Genomic DNA, 18346 nt, shown 5'->3' with positions numbered 1-18346 from the left:
ATTGACCGTATTGCCCGATATTTCAAAAATCAAAGTATATATGGTTGTGGGTAATGCCACATATTTGTACTAACACAAATTTATAGATTGACAACACTTAACAACTTACTAAAACACGAGAAGTTATTAAGAGATTCGCACAACAGGGTGCTATATAACCAATACGCAAACTGTCAGGGTAAAATGGGATAGTTTATAACACTTTTTGATTATAAATTTATAATTAGTGGTAAAGCTTATGTATAGTAGGTTGGGGGAAGATGGGACACTTTTTTATTCTATTTTCTCCCCCAGGATTTTAAAACGATATTTTTGCTAATGTCGTCCTTAATTTCAAGCCATATATTCACCCCCTGTCCATTTTCTCTTGACATATCTCAGTTTCTTTCACAAAACTAAGACTATTTATCAGAAAAATCTAAGCTGTGTAAAATGTTTTAGCCTACTTTATTAACAATAAGCATCTTATTATTATGCTTTATTTTAGTCATTGAAAATATGTTGGGTTCGTTTAACGCCGAATTTTAATATTTAACAACAGTAATCGCCTTTGTTGAAGTGTGGGAATACTGTTAAATGCTACTAGTAACATTTTTTTGTTTATATCAAATAATAACCCGTAAAAAAATATTTTAAAAAGTTTCCGATTTGCCCCGTGTTCCAACATACCCCACCCTACTATATATAGACATAATTTTTGAATCTCATTTAATCTGAATGATTTTTTAGGAGTAGATGAGCCTTTTATTTATATATAGGCGCATAGGCCTATAATTAAAAAAAAATCGTAAGAGATTTGAATTGCACCTGTTGTTAAGGCAACCAGCCGCACAGGCAGGTGCGCATTTCGAAAGAAACGCTATCCACAGTGTATTTTCTTTTTACTACAGGCAATATCAGACTGTTTATGTGGTTCTTAAGTTTAAGCGGACTATAAGGGAGACTAGCAAAGTGTGGCTTATTGAGTTTAGGTGAAAGTTAAGTTGCCCATACTTATTGTCCAGTCATCAAGAAAAGGGTCTGTCAGTTCTGCAGCGTAGATTAATTGTTGCTTTAAACGAAGTTAATTAATTTTAAGTTGTTCATTTATTACTTCACTTAAAAAGGAACAGCAGGTTTAAAAGTATTTTCAGGGTATTTTACATCCATACAGCGTAAATCACGCATAGTTTGTTTGGACATATTAAAATGTGTATAAAACTCTTCAGATCATATAATTAACGTGAATAATTTATTTCTAGCTTTAGAAGAAACCACTTGCTGGGTCGGTACAGCATTTCTTTCTCCATGTTACAATTGCTCGACAGTCATGTCAAAATCATTGAAAAAGAATTGGCGAAAACAGCGACCGCTTGTGGAGCCATCATCAGATACGGTGATTTTCAATCAACTTACCAGCAGCCCTTTCACTGCCGCGAAAAAGAATTCACCTCCCAGGTAAATTTGGATGCAGTTTTTGGTATCAAACCTTGGTTTACTTTACATATGCCGCATATGAACTATAAATATATAAGGGGCTACTCTATAAATACTGAGTGATCGGTATTACATCCAACCGAATTCCGCTACAGTCACATTTGTTTATATTTATATAATAGCCCTATATGTGACTGATGACGAGGCGTTTACATTGTTCGAACCTGACGAATAGGAGAAAGCAAATTCCGGTTCCGTTATAAATTTGGTCAGGGTGGTATTACGCACGCGGGTCAAAACCATAACGCTTGGGCAGAAAGTTAATATATTCAAACCTTGCGCGAGCTTTATAAAAGTACAGTCTTACATGAAAATAAGTCCGGATGCGAATTGCCTGTGATTTTGATTTTTACTCATTTGGTTTACCCGGTGTCTACTAACTTCGGGTTTACCTGTTTTTCATACCAACCTTTCATTATTCTACACTGTTCTTATATATTTTTGTTCTTTATGGGTGAGGTTCTTAAAATTATACATTAATTCACTCAAGAATGACTCAAGACTCAAGAAACGTACAATAGGGTCTCTTGACTTTAAGCCTTTTAAACCTTACAATAAGAGGATGTGTAAAGTTTGGTCCGGTTTGCCGTGATATCCGCCTCTATATACCTTCTGCGCATGCGATGAAATTTTGACGTGCTTGTGTAATACCACCGGGGTATATATTATACCCAAGACAAAGGTTTACACGGCACCGCCCTATACCCTATATAGTCTTGCCAGGTTTTTAGGTTCCTATTCAGGTTTTTAGGTTCCAGGAAGGGACCTGTCATTTGTTTCCTTATCACAGCAACATAAACAAGTAATGCACATCGACACCATTCATATACTGTTTCAATAAGGCAGTTTTATAAGTTGCGTCATTATTCCCACTTTAAGAAATAACCGTTTATATAGGTCTGACCTGGTATGGCCAAGGGTAACGTTCTATTTATAGTATAAGGGTGGGGAAAGATGGGACACTTTCGGCGCATAATATCCGAATATCCTGATCGTGTTTTAAACAGTTATCAACGGTCTATGGGAGTCTAAGAGCATATAGTTTTATGATTCTTTGAAAGTTCCTTGTTTACTACCACATTGGACGAGAAAATCGAGTTAAAATGTGTCCCAACTTCCCCCACCCTACTATACTATATTTTGTTAAGTATATTTGAGTAAGTACTTCTCGAACATACAGGAGAACGTATAGAATAACACTCCTAATTATTTTTCCTAAAATAATAGGGTGAGTTAATAGATTTAATTGTACGTCTACAGCCGACCGGCTACAGTGTACAGCACTACACCGAGGCTGATACGAGCTACCGGTGGTGGATCAATCGGTAATTTCTTTATTCCTCCACCGGTATCCTGCCGTTGCAAGTCTTCCAGCCCCATTGTTCAGAAGAAAAAGTCATCGTTTTACATGGCAGAGGTAAAATACCTAAATTTGTAACGTTGCATGGTGTGTTTGAACCTTAGCGACCCCGGCACATGGCTTGTTATGATATGACCGACATATTGATAAAATGCGAGCATATTCTGTGCAACAAGACTCCTGCTGTGTTTTTCAAGCAAAACATCGTTATCCAATTTTAACGAACCCGTACTTTCTCATGCCATGACTAACGGTACTGTTATGTAATTACGCTGATATTTAGTTAAATTACTTTAAAATCATGATGGTAAAAATGGAAAAGTGTTGTTTTTTTGCCGACGAATGTCTACTCGGTATCATGCGATGAGTATACAATGCTGTTCAATAAGAGCAAGTAAAAAAGTTTTTATATAAAGCATACACTCCCGGTTCTAAAAATAGCCAGCACTCGCGGTTTGGTTCTATTATACGAATAACGTTTAGTTTTATCGCGGTTTGATTCCATGCTATAAATAACTTTTAGGAGTATGGCGGTTTGATGTTATAGTTAGAGTACTTGCTTATTTTTATAGTATAGTAAGATGGGAAAGTTGGGATTTTCTCGTCCCATTTGGTAGTAAACAAAGAGTTTAAAAAAATGAAACTGTCTCATCACGACTCCCACAGACCGTTGTTAATTCTTTAAAAACTCGGTCAGAATATATGGATAATATGTGCTAATGGTGTCCCGACTTCTTAGCCTACTATATTAGGTTATACCTTACTATGACACGTTGATTTGAGTTGCCCAGTAGTATGTAGGACTGTATTTCGAAGCGAGAGAATTTTTAGTAATCGCGTTAATCTTTAGGGTACCATCATCATTTCCACTCTCCGTATCTCTAGCTTATCAGCGGTCGGTATTTGCAGTTTAAAATGTGGGTGGCCGCTCAACCAAACCGGCCAACTGCGACGATTCTCTAGCTAGTTTTAGATTTAGTGTACGGTTAACAGATAGCACAGATCTCAAAGCATAATAAGTTTTGTTTGCGACTTGTGGGTTTGTTGAAACGTCGCAGTCATCAACTACTAGCAATAGGTATTAGTTGATTACTGCTGAGGATGTTTTACGAGTACCAACTTTGTACACAATTAACCACATTCGATGATAACTAGATACTCTGTATGAAGTTGGCACACGTAAAACAGTTTTTACGCCGTGCTACAAATCTGTAATACAAGACCACGCACGAATCGTAAATCTCCAAAAGAGAGTGGTCGTCTCACGTCTGACGCGCGAGTGCGTCACCACTGGAGCGTGTAGAGGTGTATTGTGTATGAACAAAGGCTCAAAAGGCGAATAGAATGCCAGGCCCAGGTAAAACCTACAGAGCAGGTGGCCAATGCGACGATGTTATATAGTTCGCTAATTTTCAAGCTACTCGTAGTCGTCACCGTCTTAGTTCAAAGGAAAAAGAAGGAAAGTTATAGTCGACCGACTGACCATGCTTCACATACAATGTCTGGTTACTGTTAGCGGTATTGCCATTTCGGCTGCTTGGCGCAATTACTCTACAGAAATGAGATACTTGGATTACTTCCGTTCTGTCAGGTGAACGTCCCTGCGGTAATGTTCGTATAGTTCATGCGCCACCATTAGCTGTTACTAATTCCTGGCTACTAGATACGCGTGTGTTATGAGTTGGCTTTATCAAGATGTTCCTAAGTAGTAAATAGAAACGCAGGGACGGAAAAAGTTGTCTCTTTTCCATGAATGTAGCGCACAGGCTATGGGTCTATGTCTGGCTTGGCAATGTTTCTTACGTGCGTTAGAGTTTGGTTTTGTTGTGGTTAAAAAGATTCCGCTTTGGTTTGGTTTGATAAGGAGTTGCGAATTCTTTGGTCGACAGCCAGGGTTCGTGCACGCAGTTGTAAATCACGTCCTTTACTAGAATCTAGATACTTGGTTGCGACATCAGATACACTGTGTATACAACATACTGTCCACTGAATTATGATTATTGATCTTTTAGTTGTATAAATGAATGTGTTACTATTAGTTTAGTGAGCTTGAGGTTCAGCAGTGCCCGCGGGCGAGCGTTCATTGAGATTGAATTTCCTTCGCAGAACATTCACACACTTTCACTTTGGTGACTGTCAGTTGGATTAAAAGAATAAGGTTTTCGTTCGAGTGTCGTCGTCGCGAATTACGTGCATCAATCCGGTTTTAATAGGCTGTTGTTCAAGAGCAGGATACTTAACGGCAGGTTAAACCAACTTATTAAACCTCAGTAATAAGTAGTGTTTCGCAAGGAAGTAACAGGCCGGTGTTTAAGGGACAAAACAGTATCTTATGATCTTATACATATACTGCGCCCCTAATTGTTTAAAATTTAGTTACCTTGTAAGAGCAAACGTTTTCTGGTAGATCAATAACCAAGAAACGTCCTGCTTACTACCTTGCTCATCAATATTTATGACAAAAGGATGTGTGACTATTTTTAGCGCAGAGTGGTCATGGCGGACGTTTTTAAAACCACAGATCAGGTGGCAGCTGGTAGCTTTTTCGTACAAAATTAAGAAGGTATACAATTAGAATTGATCTCCAAATGAATTATAACGATGCGTTTCCGATGATCAAAATTCGCATGTGCTTAGGAAACAGATTGAGATAGAAATTGCTCCACAAAAGGTACATAAATTGTCGCGAAGGCAGTAGTTTCTTTCGCGACAATTCCACCACCGCTGTATCCGATCAAAGTTTTGAACAGTATGTATGTACATTATAACCCGTACTCGGATTTGGCTCAGAGTTAAGGTCGAAGAGCAGCGGATGTGATGACTGTGAGCACGGCCTGTGCTGTGACGTCACAGGAATGACATCACGTTGGTTTTCTGATTGATTACAAGAATTGCAAGCTGTATTTTGCCTTACCGTACCTTAATGTTTCTGTTTGGTGTACCTTACAGTTTAAGGCTTGACTTCACAGTTCAGAGCTGAGTTTCGGGTGTTCGTTTCGGCAGGTAATTGCAGCTCCATCTCTAATATAAGAGTTAGTAACAAGCGCGCTTGCAATTGGATAAATAAATAAACTCGCTTGTGGTGAACACATTTCGTGTTTATTGACGGACCGAATTCACCGCGACCCGTGTCATTCCGATGACGAAATCTTGCAAAATGTGTTGATTTTGCCAATCTGTTTATTTAAGTTCCGGCCCACAAAATACGTTAGCGTGCAAAGAAGGGAACTGTTGTCTGTTAGAGCTATTGAGCTAAGACTGCAGGATCAAGAGAGGATAGTCATTCCAGAAGCGCTGTCCGGCCCATACGCCTTGGTTGGCCTTGTTTTAATGCTGTGTTGTTAAAGTTTGTTTTGATTAGTATAATTTACGCTTTGGCTTATACGCGGACGACGGTCGCTGATGATTACTGAACCAACGCAGGGCTGTCGTCACAATCATGTCATTGTTTACGTGGCGCATTAGGACGACAAGTGATTTGCCGTGAAGGGTCAGGCAAGTGCAGTTCCGCAGATTTAGATGAATTAGGGACGCTTTGGTTTAATGGGCCATGCATTAGACCACTGTGAGTGGATAGAAATGTACTAACTAAACTAAGTTGATTGTTTCGTCTATGTTTTACAAAGTTACAGATGTGGATAGATGTTTAGCAGTCAAGTTTTATTGTCTGATCGAATCTTTTGTAATTCATCTAACGGAGAAGTAGCTATGTTGTAATTGATAATTACCAATTTGTTTTTTCTTAAACAGCGTTCAAACAAAACACGTCTTTTAAAGTTTCATACATTTCTGAATGTTTATTTCTGAACCATAAATTGCGTTACTAATGTCAAACAGAAACGACAAAAGGTGAAATATTCTTTAGCGTTGGTTTCAGTTGTTAAGAGTTACGTATTGCGGTCTTGCCTTGTGCGTGTTCGTAACTCTAATGCATTTAGTTTCACTGGCCAAGCGTTGTGATTAATTTTCTGCGAACTGCAGTTGGCGTGCGTCACCAGTTTCTACAGAGCGACACTATGCATTGTGACGTATAATTCTACGTAAAAAGTTTATCCTGAAAACATTTAGTTTGGGGTCTGTGCTCTTTGATTACCGCATGTGTTTTAGGTTTGCAACCAATCAAACTTTACTACGAAGATCTTTTTCGTGACTGTGTACGAACTACAAATTGTTTAACGCTCAGCTGCATAAAAACAACAGCTTGTAAAATATCTTTATAACAATACCAAAAGTAACATTGTAATGTTCGGTTATCGGTTACATTACATGCATTTATTATACCCCTTCTTGCCGGACTCTGACTCCTTAAAATATTTGCCCGTACAAAATTTAAAACATTTATAGAAAATATCAGATTTTTTGGGATAGTTAAGGGTTTGGTTCGCATCCCAGTAGGGTAAGTCAAGCGACAATTATTGCCAGATGACATTTTTTCCGGATGATTGACAGTACCTGCGTGACAAGAATTTTATTCGGCAGTACGTCATGAACATCGGGAAATTGTCAATAGGCGTCAGTCCACATGATACTTCCTTTTCCGCGTTATTGATTCGTTGATATATTGTTGTTATTCAAATAAAACGTCGGTAGATACTCGTAAGGTAAATACTAACTGTACGGAGGTCCGTTGTACCTCATGTTGCAAGTTTATGTTTTAGGTAGGCTTAGAAAATTGCGAGCTTCTTAGTGACTCGGCCATTTATTGGCAGTGCTGCGTTACACTGCAGTCTACTCTATACCATTCGCGTGACGTACGCCTGTTGCCATTTTCTGGGTAATATATCAATGGTTTGTTTTGTGCAGCAGTGCAAGTTGGCAATGTCGTCAGAAAGAAATGAACAAACTGAATTTATTTAATAGAATGTTGTGTCAGGTGTATATTTACTGAGAGTTACGGAGGATATATCAATATAACTGTTACTGAGCAAGCGACACTACGCACGCTGGTTGCGTTAGCAACACTTATTTATAGATCTTGCGATCTTGCGTTGAGTCTAATTTATACGCATACTTAGAAGATCCTGCAAAACGCTTTTCTGTATAAAAACTGCCTTTCTCAAGTAGCATTGTATATGCGCTGTATACTTTAGGTGTAGTTAGGTAGCAGTAGTGTATCGTTACAAACTGTTCATGCTTCTGGACAAGATGAAGGAAAAACGACGCTCGTTGAACCCTGCGGCAAAGAATGAATGGGAAAAACTTTTGGAAGCAAATGTAAGTCAAATTATGCAGCCGTATGCTTGTTATGTTGACTTGGTGACATGTAACGTAGAATTCCGAACCTTTGGAAATTGTTCGCTTGCGATATATTACCTCAATTTTTATGTTTTATGATCGGTTTTGGTCAACAATAATGTCCTTGGACAAGCAATTTAACAGTTATTGCTCTATACCAGTGTTTACCTGGAGATTGTCGAATGGGACAATACTTAATGGGAATTCGTATCAATATTCAGTGCAAGGCAGGTGTTGACAGTTTTATTAGTACAAAGCTGTAATTTTACCGGTAAAACTTGTAAACGTATATAGGCACATAATGCATACAACGCGCTGGGTGGCAGCAGAGCTTCAGTACTGCAAAATTTTGGCTTGGATGCGGTTTGTATTTGTATACTTAATAATTGGCAATTGCATTTACCGTCGCTTAGTGTAGGTAACTATTGACATAAATCTGAGTCTAAAAACTGCATTAAATACGTGCAAACCCCGAAATAAATGGTTTTAGGCGTACCATTATTATTTTTTATGTAAATTGCCAAAAGCGGCACAGTTCCAAACTGTTCATAATCTTAACTCAATTTTGTGCAATTTAAACAGACATTTATTACGAGATCAGTAAATTATAAACATCCGCCTTCCATAACTCAATAAATGTTGGATTCGGTGAATAAAATTAGCGGACCTACCTCGGAACTTTTAATCCGTCACGTCGTCTTTTACGGAGCGATTGCAATGACCAATCAATGCCATCATGTCAATGAAAAAGACTAAAGTTTTTAACACGAAAAGAATTCGTTTCTCCTGGTTCGATCGAAACGTAATTAACGTCATTCCGCGCAAGCTATTGACGTAGTTTGAGTTGCGGAAGAGACAAAATAGGGCTCAAAGGTCTTTGCTCATACAGTGGTCATCCTGTACGTAGTTCGTGCACCTATTGTTGTATAATGTCATGTGTTAACCCCTATATAAGAGGACCAGTTCTGGCGTCGTATATTTCCGACGAATTTGTACAGCGTATACAGGTGCACAGTTTTACTCACCGGTAACAGCAATAGTGCTCGCCTGGGAACGGACGCGCAATCGATATGTTTTGGAATCGATCGGGCGTATAGCTTCTATAGACCGAACGCTATTTTCTCTTAACGGTCTACGAAAGCGCCGTTTCCTTTCTCTGGAAAAGCCGAGCGAGACAGTCGTAGACGTCGATCTGGAGCGCTTCTCTGATACAACTGTTCGCTATTGTAACTTTGAGATTTAGGATGAGTCAGACTTTATGTTGTAAGGTGTCGTGTATACGTACATGGATTGAAGCTGGACAGCAAACCATAGCTGAGTAGATGCTGAACCGTTGTCTAGATTTTTAACCCCCACCCCTTGTTACGTATACTGGTGGTTGTAAAGTGATCGAAATGAACGAGGAAAACGTCGCCCGCTTTCGATGGAATTCAATCAGCAAAGCGTTGTGTTTCGACAGCATCAATACTATTCGCGGAAGCGCAACGGCAGGCCAGGTACATACATTTCATACTTGCCTTTGTTCTCAGCTGCCCCATACGTTCGCTCTGTGGAAATAATGAAAGGTAATAAAGTCCAGCCTTGTCCCACAGCACAGGAATTATTCATGAATTACAACGAAAAAGGTTAAATTGAGACAGACGTCAATGCAGCAGAAGTACCTTCGGGTGAACTGTTGCACATTTAGTTAGGAATATCTTGCGTGATGTTTGAATGACGTATGGTAGAGTCATGAGAAGCAGAGTTAATGTATTCTAAATTTAAATACAGCGTAAATTGTCCTTTTAAAAGGGTACTGTCGGTTTATATTACTGAATGGACAGTAAAGAAATGTTCAGATCTAAGCTGAAGAAGCGCGCTATATGGGTACGTAAACACTAAACAGTGATCGAATTATGCAGGGTATATAAGCTCGATGATATTGAATCTAAAGGACACCGAAGTATCTATATCGTAGTGCTGCACATACACATTACGTTATTGCGCACCGATCCCATATGCTCGATCGCTATGTCGTGTAAGGGGTTCGATAAAGTACAAACTAATTAAGTTTTGGATCGATATTGTGCATCGATGGTGTCCCCCTGCCTACGACTGATCCATACGGATAAGCTTAAACATTCTTTGCGTATTACCTAAAAAATGTGGACATATTACAAATATTTTTAACGGAAATGCTTATTATTTCGTTGGGAAACCACTCCTAAGAGTTCTTAATAAATTCCTACTCCTAGAGATACGGCCGCATAATTCACATGTTTGAAATTAGAAGGTCTATTGTACATCACAAACGTCATTATTATCCATTGTTAGGTTTTGCTTCAATTCAGAGCCAGTAATGCAACAAACGAATTAACAATATACGAATTTTGCAATGAGATCAATTATATCAGCAGTGTATCTGCTAGCAGCGTCAGAAGAAAGCAAACGGCAAAATATTACTATAATTAAAACTTGTGAAAATAACTAACGCGTAAACAAAGTTTACAGCATCAAGACGAGATTAAACAAGGAACAAATAAAGCGTATATCTCTCGTAGACCGTGGTTTAATAAATGTGACATTTTTGCCATATTGCACACGTATAATAATATCGCTGCGTAGATCCTAGGTGCTGTACTGACCACGCTTGTTAGCCTCAATTACCTATTTGTTATCGAGGAGACAAATAAACTTTGATTTCAAGTCACAAATAAAGGTTGTATTTTTTTTGTAGTTCAAAGCCGAAAAGACGTTTAATATACAAGAATACATTAACAGCAGCAAACTTCGCAGATTTATATGGGCGATCACATGACAAGGTCATGGACAAAGGACGGACGAAGTTCATCACAAACTGCTCTCAAATCTGTCCCGGGTACACCGGACACTAGAATCCAAACTCAGCCCGATACAACAGCAGAAGTAAACCGACCGGGATCATTGAAAAAAGCCAAAGAAGTTTGTCAGTCAACCGGGTACGTTTCTTATAATTCGTTTTTTATTACGTGTTGGCGGACAAAAGACAGACGATTTTATACATAAGATATATAGTAGGTTGGAGAAGACGGGGCTCGGTGTAAGATGTCCGTTTTTCTGGTTTCCATTCAGTGATAAAAGAAAAAAAATGTTACAGTATTATTCGACAGAATTCTCACGATCTAAAAAAGTGCACGGCAAAGATGTTAGGTGCTAAAGTTCGATGCTAAACGACTACAACATATTTTTAATAGTTAAAAAAGCATAATAGTAAGATGGTCATATACTAACAAGATTAATAATAAAAAATTAAATATATTTTTTGAGTTGCTGTCAATTACTAAAGGAATGATTGTGCTTATTCGAGGTATTACCCCAAATCCGTATAAAGGTGGCTGTACACAGTATCCGGAATTCGTCCGTTTTGTCTGTTTTGTCCGGATTTCGCTGCCGCATGCGGAACTCGGTAAACGGTTTGCATGCGAATTCGCTTGCGAATACTAGGTTTACTAGGTACAGCTACCTTATTGTATATTTTGGTTTTGAAAATATTGAGCGATTTGCGCTTATAAGTGTCTCGTCTTTCTTCACTCTGGCATAATAAACGGTAAGCAGAAACGTGGCGTCCTATGTAAAGAAATAGGTAAATGTCATTGTATGTTAAGAAACTGTTTATTCTGACTGGTTATGGATTATTTGCACATAACATTGTATGATGAACATGAAGTGTATACAGTTCATCATCTAATACCCATCTACACACACTCTTCGTTTGCTTCTCCTTTGGTCGACTTTCCATTTTAACATAAATCTTTGTCACACCGACTCATTATTATTTATGAATCTAGATCTATTATTTAGTAGGGCGGCCACAGCGGCCTTCGTCGGAAGTATAGGCAAGCTAGTTTAAGGTCGACCGCTTAACGATTTATAGGTATAATTGTAGTTTTCCGAATTCTTCGTTTCAATTTGTCTACCCGTCTTCCAACCATAAGAATCGATGCTGGCCATTGTCCACCTATATACCGGGAGACATTCTACTTTACTATATGTATAATTGGCTGTGGCATTGATCGGAGCGGGCGCAATTAGCGCCACGTGTTTTTATTTCGTATCGTAATTACGGCGAGCAATGTTGATACATTCATTCATTAAATCGAGAGCAATTGGTTTCATCATTTGTACCGACCGCATATAGCTCACAAGAGACACAAACAATTAAACTGCCTTGTAGCTTGTCGATCATATATATTAAACATATTATACAACCTTACTTGGTATGTGCGATTATGGCAGACTTTTTTCCCTTGTCGTTATATGGAAGATATGAATATAACGTGTAGATCGAAGAAAGGTTATGATATGCTTAAGAATATATACGTTTGCACCACGTTATAGTAAAAAACTACCTAGCTTTTATTTTATTAGTGTTCCGGTGGTAATGGATTATGAATGGTTCGGGTTCAGGTTTAATGAAGCTTATGTGTGGTTAGTTACACTCTCTAAGTTAACGTAATGGTGTTTGTCAGCGTCAAAATAGCAAAATTGTGACCTGAAGTAGCAATGCGACATGTCATTGTAATAACCACGATTTACATTAGTGTGTTGGTATAGAGGACTCTTACGCGATCCATATTCTGTGACTAATGCACTTCTCAAATTACAGGACTCAGTCGGTGAAACCTCAAGTATCCTTCCGCAAGCGAAGGATAAAAAGTGGGAAGGAGCTGCTTATGCATTGCAGGCAAGTAATTTACTGAATGCATTTTTCATGGCGGTCCATCAGCAGAAATGGCAATCTTTCTCGGGTCGGTACACGTTTCATACGTGCCTCATGCAAATTAGATAACCGGTACGACACTCATGCGCATGGCGGACTATACTTACAGTAAAATATTAACTCGTTACTTCTAATAATTCTTTAGGTGCGCATAGAGGCTATTATAACGAAACTTTTCAACTTGTGTGCCATAAGTTTTGCAAGCTTTGATCCAGGCGTCACAGCACCTCCATCCAAATACAACACATTACTTATACCCTTCCAGCACAATTTTTCATACTGTCATAGCTTGTCTATACTTTCGATATATTCCCGTTCGTTCATTTCACATCGAAATTATGTATTGATTTTTCAATATATAAAAGCAATGAAATTTCACGCGATTACGTCGCATGTGCACTGTCGCGTTAATACCAACGAGTTTTAGCTTAGCCAACCCTCACAAATTATATACGCAAACAGGAATACCCAGTTTATTAAATACTGATTTTACTTTGATTACTACTGGTTTATGGGCGAATACAAATAAAGGTTCTTTTTAAAACACCAAAGGACGATACTTACAGTGAGACCGTGACAGTAGACACGATGATAAACACAACAGATGTATGACACCATTTTAGACGTTTCACAATGGTCTTAATAAAGTTCACGCTGATACGTCTGCGCAGAGCTCGACGGCTGCATTCGACGACGTATAGTCGTGTACGAATACGTCCTAGATTTAATCATGGGAACGTATCTATGTTGGTCTGGCTAAGGTAGCACGTGGCATGTCCATAATGGGCATTTTAAAACAAGTATTTTTTTATCTTACCTGAATGGACACGATTTTTAAAATACATCCATATGAGTAGGTGCTTTCGATGCATTAACATCATTTAGGTTAAAATGTAACTTTTTCGCACGGAATGCGTAGAATGTTTGTTAGTTTAGAGTTGCTTTTTATAAATATCGGTTCTACGATCTTAATAACATTTTACATTTATAATAGAGCGGGGGAACATGGTACGCTTTTAGCACGTAATATTCAGATACCCTGATCGTGTTTTAAACAATTACCAACGAGGGGAGTTGTCACGATATGGTTTTATAATTCGTTGAATATTCTTTGTTTACTACCGAATGGGACGAGGAAATAGAATGAAACGTGTTCCATCTCCCCCCACCCTACTGCAGGAACGTAAACGGGCTATGGTATCGGTTTATAACTATGCATACAGTGTATAAATCATACACTAAATTTACCACTATGTTATTACAGTGTTACGCTAGAGGACATAGCCGAGTGGCATCAATCCTTCGACGCCCTTCTTAGCAGCACCGGTAAGTACTTATTTATAGAATATAAAACCAGTATAGTATTTATCATTTTTATGTATTTTCTTAATATACTCTGCTGGTTTGCGTTTATGTAAGTATGAAACTCATTGCTAAAACAAGACTATATCGTCTACACCAGCTAAGTTTTTAGCTATTTTGGGCAGGGCGTTTAGCTTATTCGCATGGAAAGTGGTCTGATTTTAATTGAGTTTTTTTTTAACCAGCCGGCCGCTTCGTTTTCCGAGTTTTTCTTGAATCGGAAATCGCCGACGAAAACCTCAAGTTTTGGCTGGCCTGCGAAAACTTAAAAAGCGCGACGAAGCAGAAGCGAATCGAAAAAGGAGTTCAAGATATTTACGACACTTACATCAATGTCTATTCTCCACACGAGGTAATTAGGCACGTTATGTATATTTCATTTCGTTTAGCGCTTGGTTTTTTAGGTACATGTGTTTGGTTATAAAACTGTTGTTCTTATTTTTGTTATTGTTTTATAATGTCACTTCTTCGGATACGCCAATTCTTAAAACACATTTCTATTGTCTGAACCCAAATCATATAAATGCTAATATGGGGTAGGTTAAGCGAAGGATTTTCTCTATACAAGCAGTTGACTTGTAGTTTGCAACGATTGGCGTATCGGTATCTTATCTTTTCAAACGAAACGAGGTTTACGCAATCTTTCATTCACATTCATTCATTTAAACTTTTTTTATAATAATGTTATGTGCCCATTCATTAGGGCTCGACTGTCTTGTTGTGGTAACGGCAGTGACAACAGCAACGATCTGTCATAATTTCTTACAAAACCTTTTGCTCTTTTCTCGAATTATGATTCACCAAATACGTATTTTGGTTTTTATGTTTCTCTTTGCTACACCATACAAAACAGGATAAACGAGTTTTGCAATATGCCTAAACTTCATACCAGGCTAATGAAACTAGTTTACAACATCGCTTTAAAATATTTCAGTTGGACTTCATACCTAATAAATATTTTTTTATTGCAGGTAAACATCGATTACAAGATGCGAGAAAACATCGTTGATCAACTGAAAGACAAGATGGATGTATCCATATTTACTGAGGCGCAGCACCAAATATATACATTGATGCATAGGGATTCATACCCTCGATTTCTTTGCTCAAACCTCACTGCCGAAATAACTAAAGAACTAGTGGGTAAGTTTACAATGTTCTTACTTTTTATTCATTGTAAAATTTTGTAACTTTTTTGGTTTATTGTTTGCTTGATTATTCAATGCAGCTTTTGCAACGTTAGACAAGCATGGTAGGAGTGGATGAGATGTTCCATGTTTTTAATCTCATTGTCGTCACACTCGGTAGTAACCAAAGAATGTTTTAAAAGTTATGTCTTTCTCGGGTTGGTACACGTTTCATACGTGCCTCATGCAAATTAGATAACCGTACGACACTCATGCGCATGGCGGACTATACTTACAGTAAAATATTAACTCGTTACTTTTAATAATTCTTTAGGTGCGCATAGAAGCTATTATAACGAAACTTTGCAACTTGTGTACCATAAGTTTTGCAAGCTTTTAAAAGTTATACAATCCTTACGCTTAAAGCCGTGCCCTTAAACGGGTTTCAATTTCTCTTAAAATAAATTCGTTGTGTGCGGTATGTGTTTATGAGACCAAGCGATGCACCAACGATCTATTTTGGTCCTTAAGAAAAGTGGTAAACGTTTTCAAATTACTGTTCCTTGGGTTGCCTCCATGACGCTTTATTGGGGGGAGTGTTCCATCCCTTCATCTGCTATGAAGTGTTGCCCGATGTAACAGCGCGTGTACGTTTCAAGGCTTTATAATTGAGCTTGAAACAAATTCAAACGGCATATTATCCAATATTGGTTAAGTCGAATTTAGCAAGGTGAAATTACCTTTAAAGTCGCTAAATTCGTGGTGAAGAAAACAGGATAGATATTCCGTGGAAACACTGTGGTTTTCGCACGCTGAATAATTAATACGACCATGATTCGCGTTCAATACGGTTTTATCGATTAACTTCCAGACCGGTTCTTCCAAATAAAGACGAATTTAAATTCGATTCGTTCCGTCATCTCGCATAAACCTGATTGGGTACATTAGAAAATATTAAACAACTTCTGTATGTAGCAGTCGACAAAAAATCCTATTAAAGTGTAATGTGAATATAGCTTAATACAAATAACATTCTAAAGTACGTTAAGTCTGGACATTTATCAACGAGCTTTTTACCACGTTTTGAACCGTTGACAAAAGATAAAACGCTGAGTGACACAGAACGTTTCTTTTTTATTAGACGTGTATCCAGAAAAATCCATTCAGAAAGATGGCTATTTGAGTAATTAGACAATCACACATATTTTAGTAATTCGAAGATCATGCCATTTATAATTGTTAATAACACTAAAATGTGGGAATGTTTGAAAATAAAATTACATTGATTAACCATTTTAACCATTTTGATATTTGCAGCAACATTTATTTTAATGAGAAAAAAAATTAACCTTTGTTTTAACTTTCAGAACAAAGTAAAAGAAACGGTGACGTTAAACAGAAAACAGAGAGGTCATTCGAGTTCATCTCGTGTTGCTGCTGTCGTCGCCAACGGAGCGTAAGGGGTCCGTTAGGTGTCGTAGAAGAGCAACCTTGCTCGTTAAACCCAGTTGCGAACTCGCGGAAATTAAGTGCGGGCGAGATGGACGATGATAATCCTCGGTTGGACTCGAATAGTTCCAGCGACAACGAACACGAAGATGTACGTGCCTCTTCCCCTGCTAACGAAGATGAAAACAGCGCAGCAGCAACTTGCAACAGTGCGATGAACGGGACAGGACCGCTAGCGCCACCGCTCGGCGAAAAGTTGTACAATGACACGTGATCGGACACACGACGTTTCGGTTTGTGCAGTCCGTAACCCGCAACCAGACAAATTATCCGCGTGGGGGATCTTTTGTTGTTTCTGCTGCTCATAAGAACATCTCACTGCCCTAAAGACTGACAATGTAGTTGGCTGGTCGCGATCGCGATGGCCAGTTGCATAACAGCAATATATACCACACGTCCTCAACAGAGCGTCGCATGCTCAGTTAAACTTACTGGGTTAAAAATGACCTTTATTCAAATATCATCGCTGTGCAAGGAAGACTTGTATAACTACAATTCGCTTTTTACTGTCGTAGTATCTTAGTGTTAGCACTCTGCGCAAGTTACTTCACAAACAGAAACCTAACCTTGGCCACCTTGTGTGTTCTCCAACGAATTTTAATTTATTATTTTATCACCGATATCATGATTATTCTAATCTGATTAACTGTGAAAGGTTTCCGCAAATGGAACTAAGGATCCGGTAGAAACAAGCGGACTCTATATTTGTTTAGGTTCATGGTACTGTGTGAAGTATATTATACAAGTTTTTTTCTAGACATTGAACTAATAGAGAATGAGGTACATTACAACATTGTTTTTTTAATAGTTACAATTAAAAAGTATTTTTTTCACATTCCAGTATTATTTATATCAATTAACGGTGTATGGTAAAATGCCTATCTTGCCCGCCGTAACCCAAACAGAGGAGTTTTGATGACTCCCCGCAAATGCAGTTGTTTTTCGGATTTCCCTTTCCAGCACCGTAGCATACTCGCTGCTACAGTGCAATAGTACATTCTCCGACAAACTGCATAATAACTGCCTATAGGTACTTATAACAATATTTTTGTCGTTTTGTACACCTCGTACTTTTTGTTTCAATGTGCAAATATTCATGTAGCATCGTTCTCACTAAAATATTAAAAATACCGTCGGACACCATCAGCCACAGGGTTCTGTGGATACCGTTTACTTTATTTTCCAGCACCATAAGCAGTACAGTGGGTGTATCTTCTGGTATGATGCACCTATACATCCCTTTTTCTTCAACCGTTTTTTTGTGACCTCAAATGTCGTTGCAATATTTTCTCGAAAATTTAAACAACAATCCAGTGTACATCGAGTAGACTTACCATCTTTATATTTGGAGTCGGCCCTTTAAAAAGCGCACAGAACAGGAATTGTTACTACGTCTACATTGATTATACTCTAGTCATGCAACTCGTGCAGCACGTGAAAAATTCGACGCTTTTGCTTAAGGCACGCGTGGCATCATTGGTAATTAACAGGTTTTGAGTTTTGCACCATTGCGTGCTGCACAACGCTGGAACTACAAGC

General features: G+C 38.3%; 1 protein-coding gene across 4 annotated transcripts; it reads left to right on the top strand.

Moving 5' to 3' along the window:
* Nucleotides 1–1248: 1248 nt before the first annotated feature.
* Nucleotides 1249–17950, top strand: LOC149743056 (uncharacterized). Of its 4 annotated transcripts, XM_089880206.1 has the most exons (8): nt 1249–1437; nt 2737–2893; nt 10847–11028; nt 12696–12773; nt 14074–14135; nt 14357–14523; nt 15143–15314; nt 16666–17950. In XM_089880206.1, exons 1-8 carry the CDS (start codon nt 1310–1312, stop codon nt 17019–17021), a joined length of 1302 nt encoding a protein of 433 aa, XP_089736332.1. In that variant the 5' UTR covers nt 1249–1309; the 3' UTR covers nt 17022–17950. The 4 variants fall into 4 exon arrangements, with proteins under 4 accessions (XP_089736332.1, XP_089736349.1, XP_089736339.1 ...); XM_089880223.1 differs by lacking the exons at nt 1249–1437; nt 2737–2893 and adding an exon at nt 7886–8050; XM_089880213.1 differs by lacking the exons at nt 1249–1437; nt 2737–2893 and adding an exon at nt 9040–9567.
* Nucleotides 17951–18346: the final 396 nt, after the last annotated feature.

Source organism: Ciona robusta, chromosome 1 (genome assembly GCF_009617815.1).
Source record: "Ciona robusta chromosome 1, ASM961781v2".
Classification (NCBI taxonomy): domain Eukaryota; kingdom Metazoa; phylum Chordata; class Ascidiacea; order Phlebobranchia; family Cionidae; genus Ciona; species Ciona robusta.
The sequence above is the reverse complement of the archived record's forward strand: the minus strand, read 5'-3'. Positions and strand labels throughout refer to the sequence as shown.

Coding starts and splice junctions, on each gene's coding strand:
- LOC149743056 (XM_089880206.1), top strand. CDS start 1,310: ATGTCAAAATCATTGAAAAAGAATTGGCGAAAACAGCGACCGCTTGTG. Junction 11,029..12,695: donor GAAGTTTGTCAGTCAACCGG/GTACGTTTCTTA, acceptor CTCAAATTACAG/GACTCAGTCGGTGAAACCTC. Junction 12,774..14,073: donor GAGCTGCTTATGCATTGCAG/GCAAGTAATTTA, acceptor ATGTTATTACAG/TGTTACGCTAGAGGACATAG.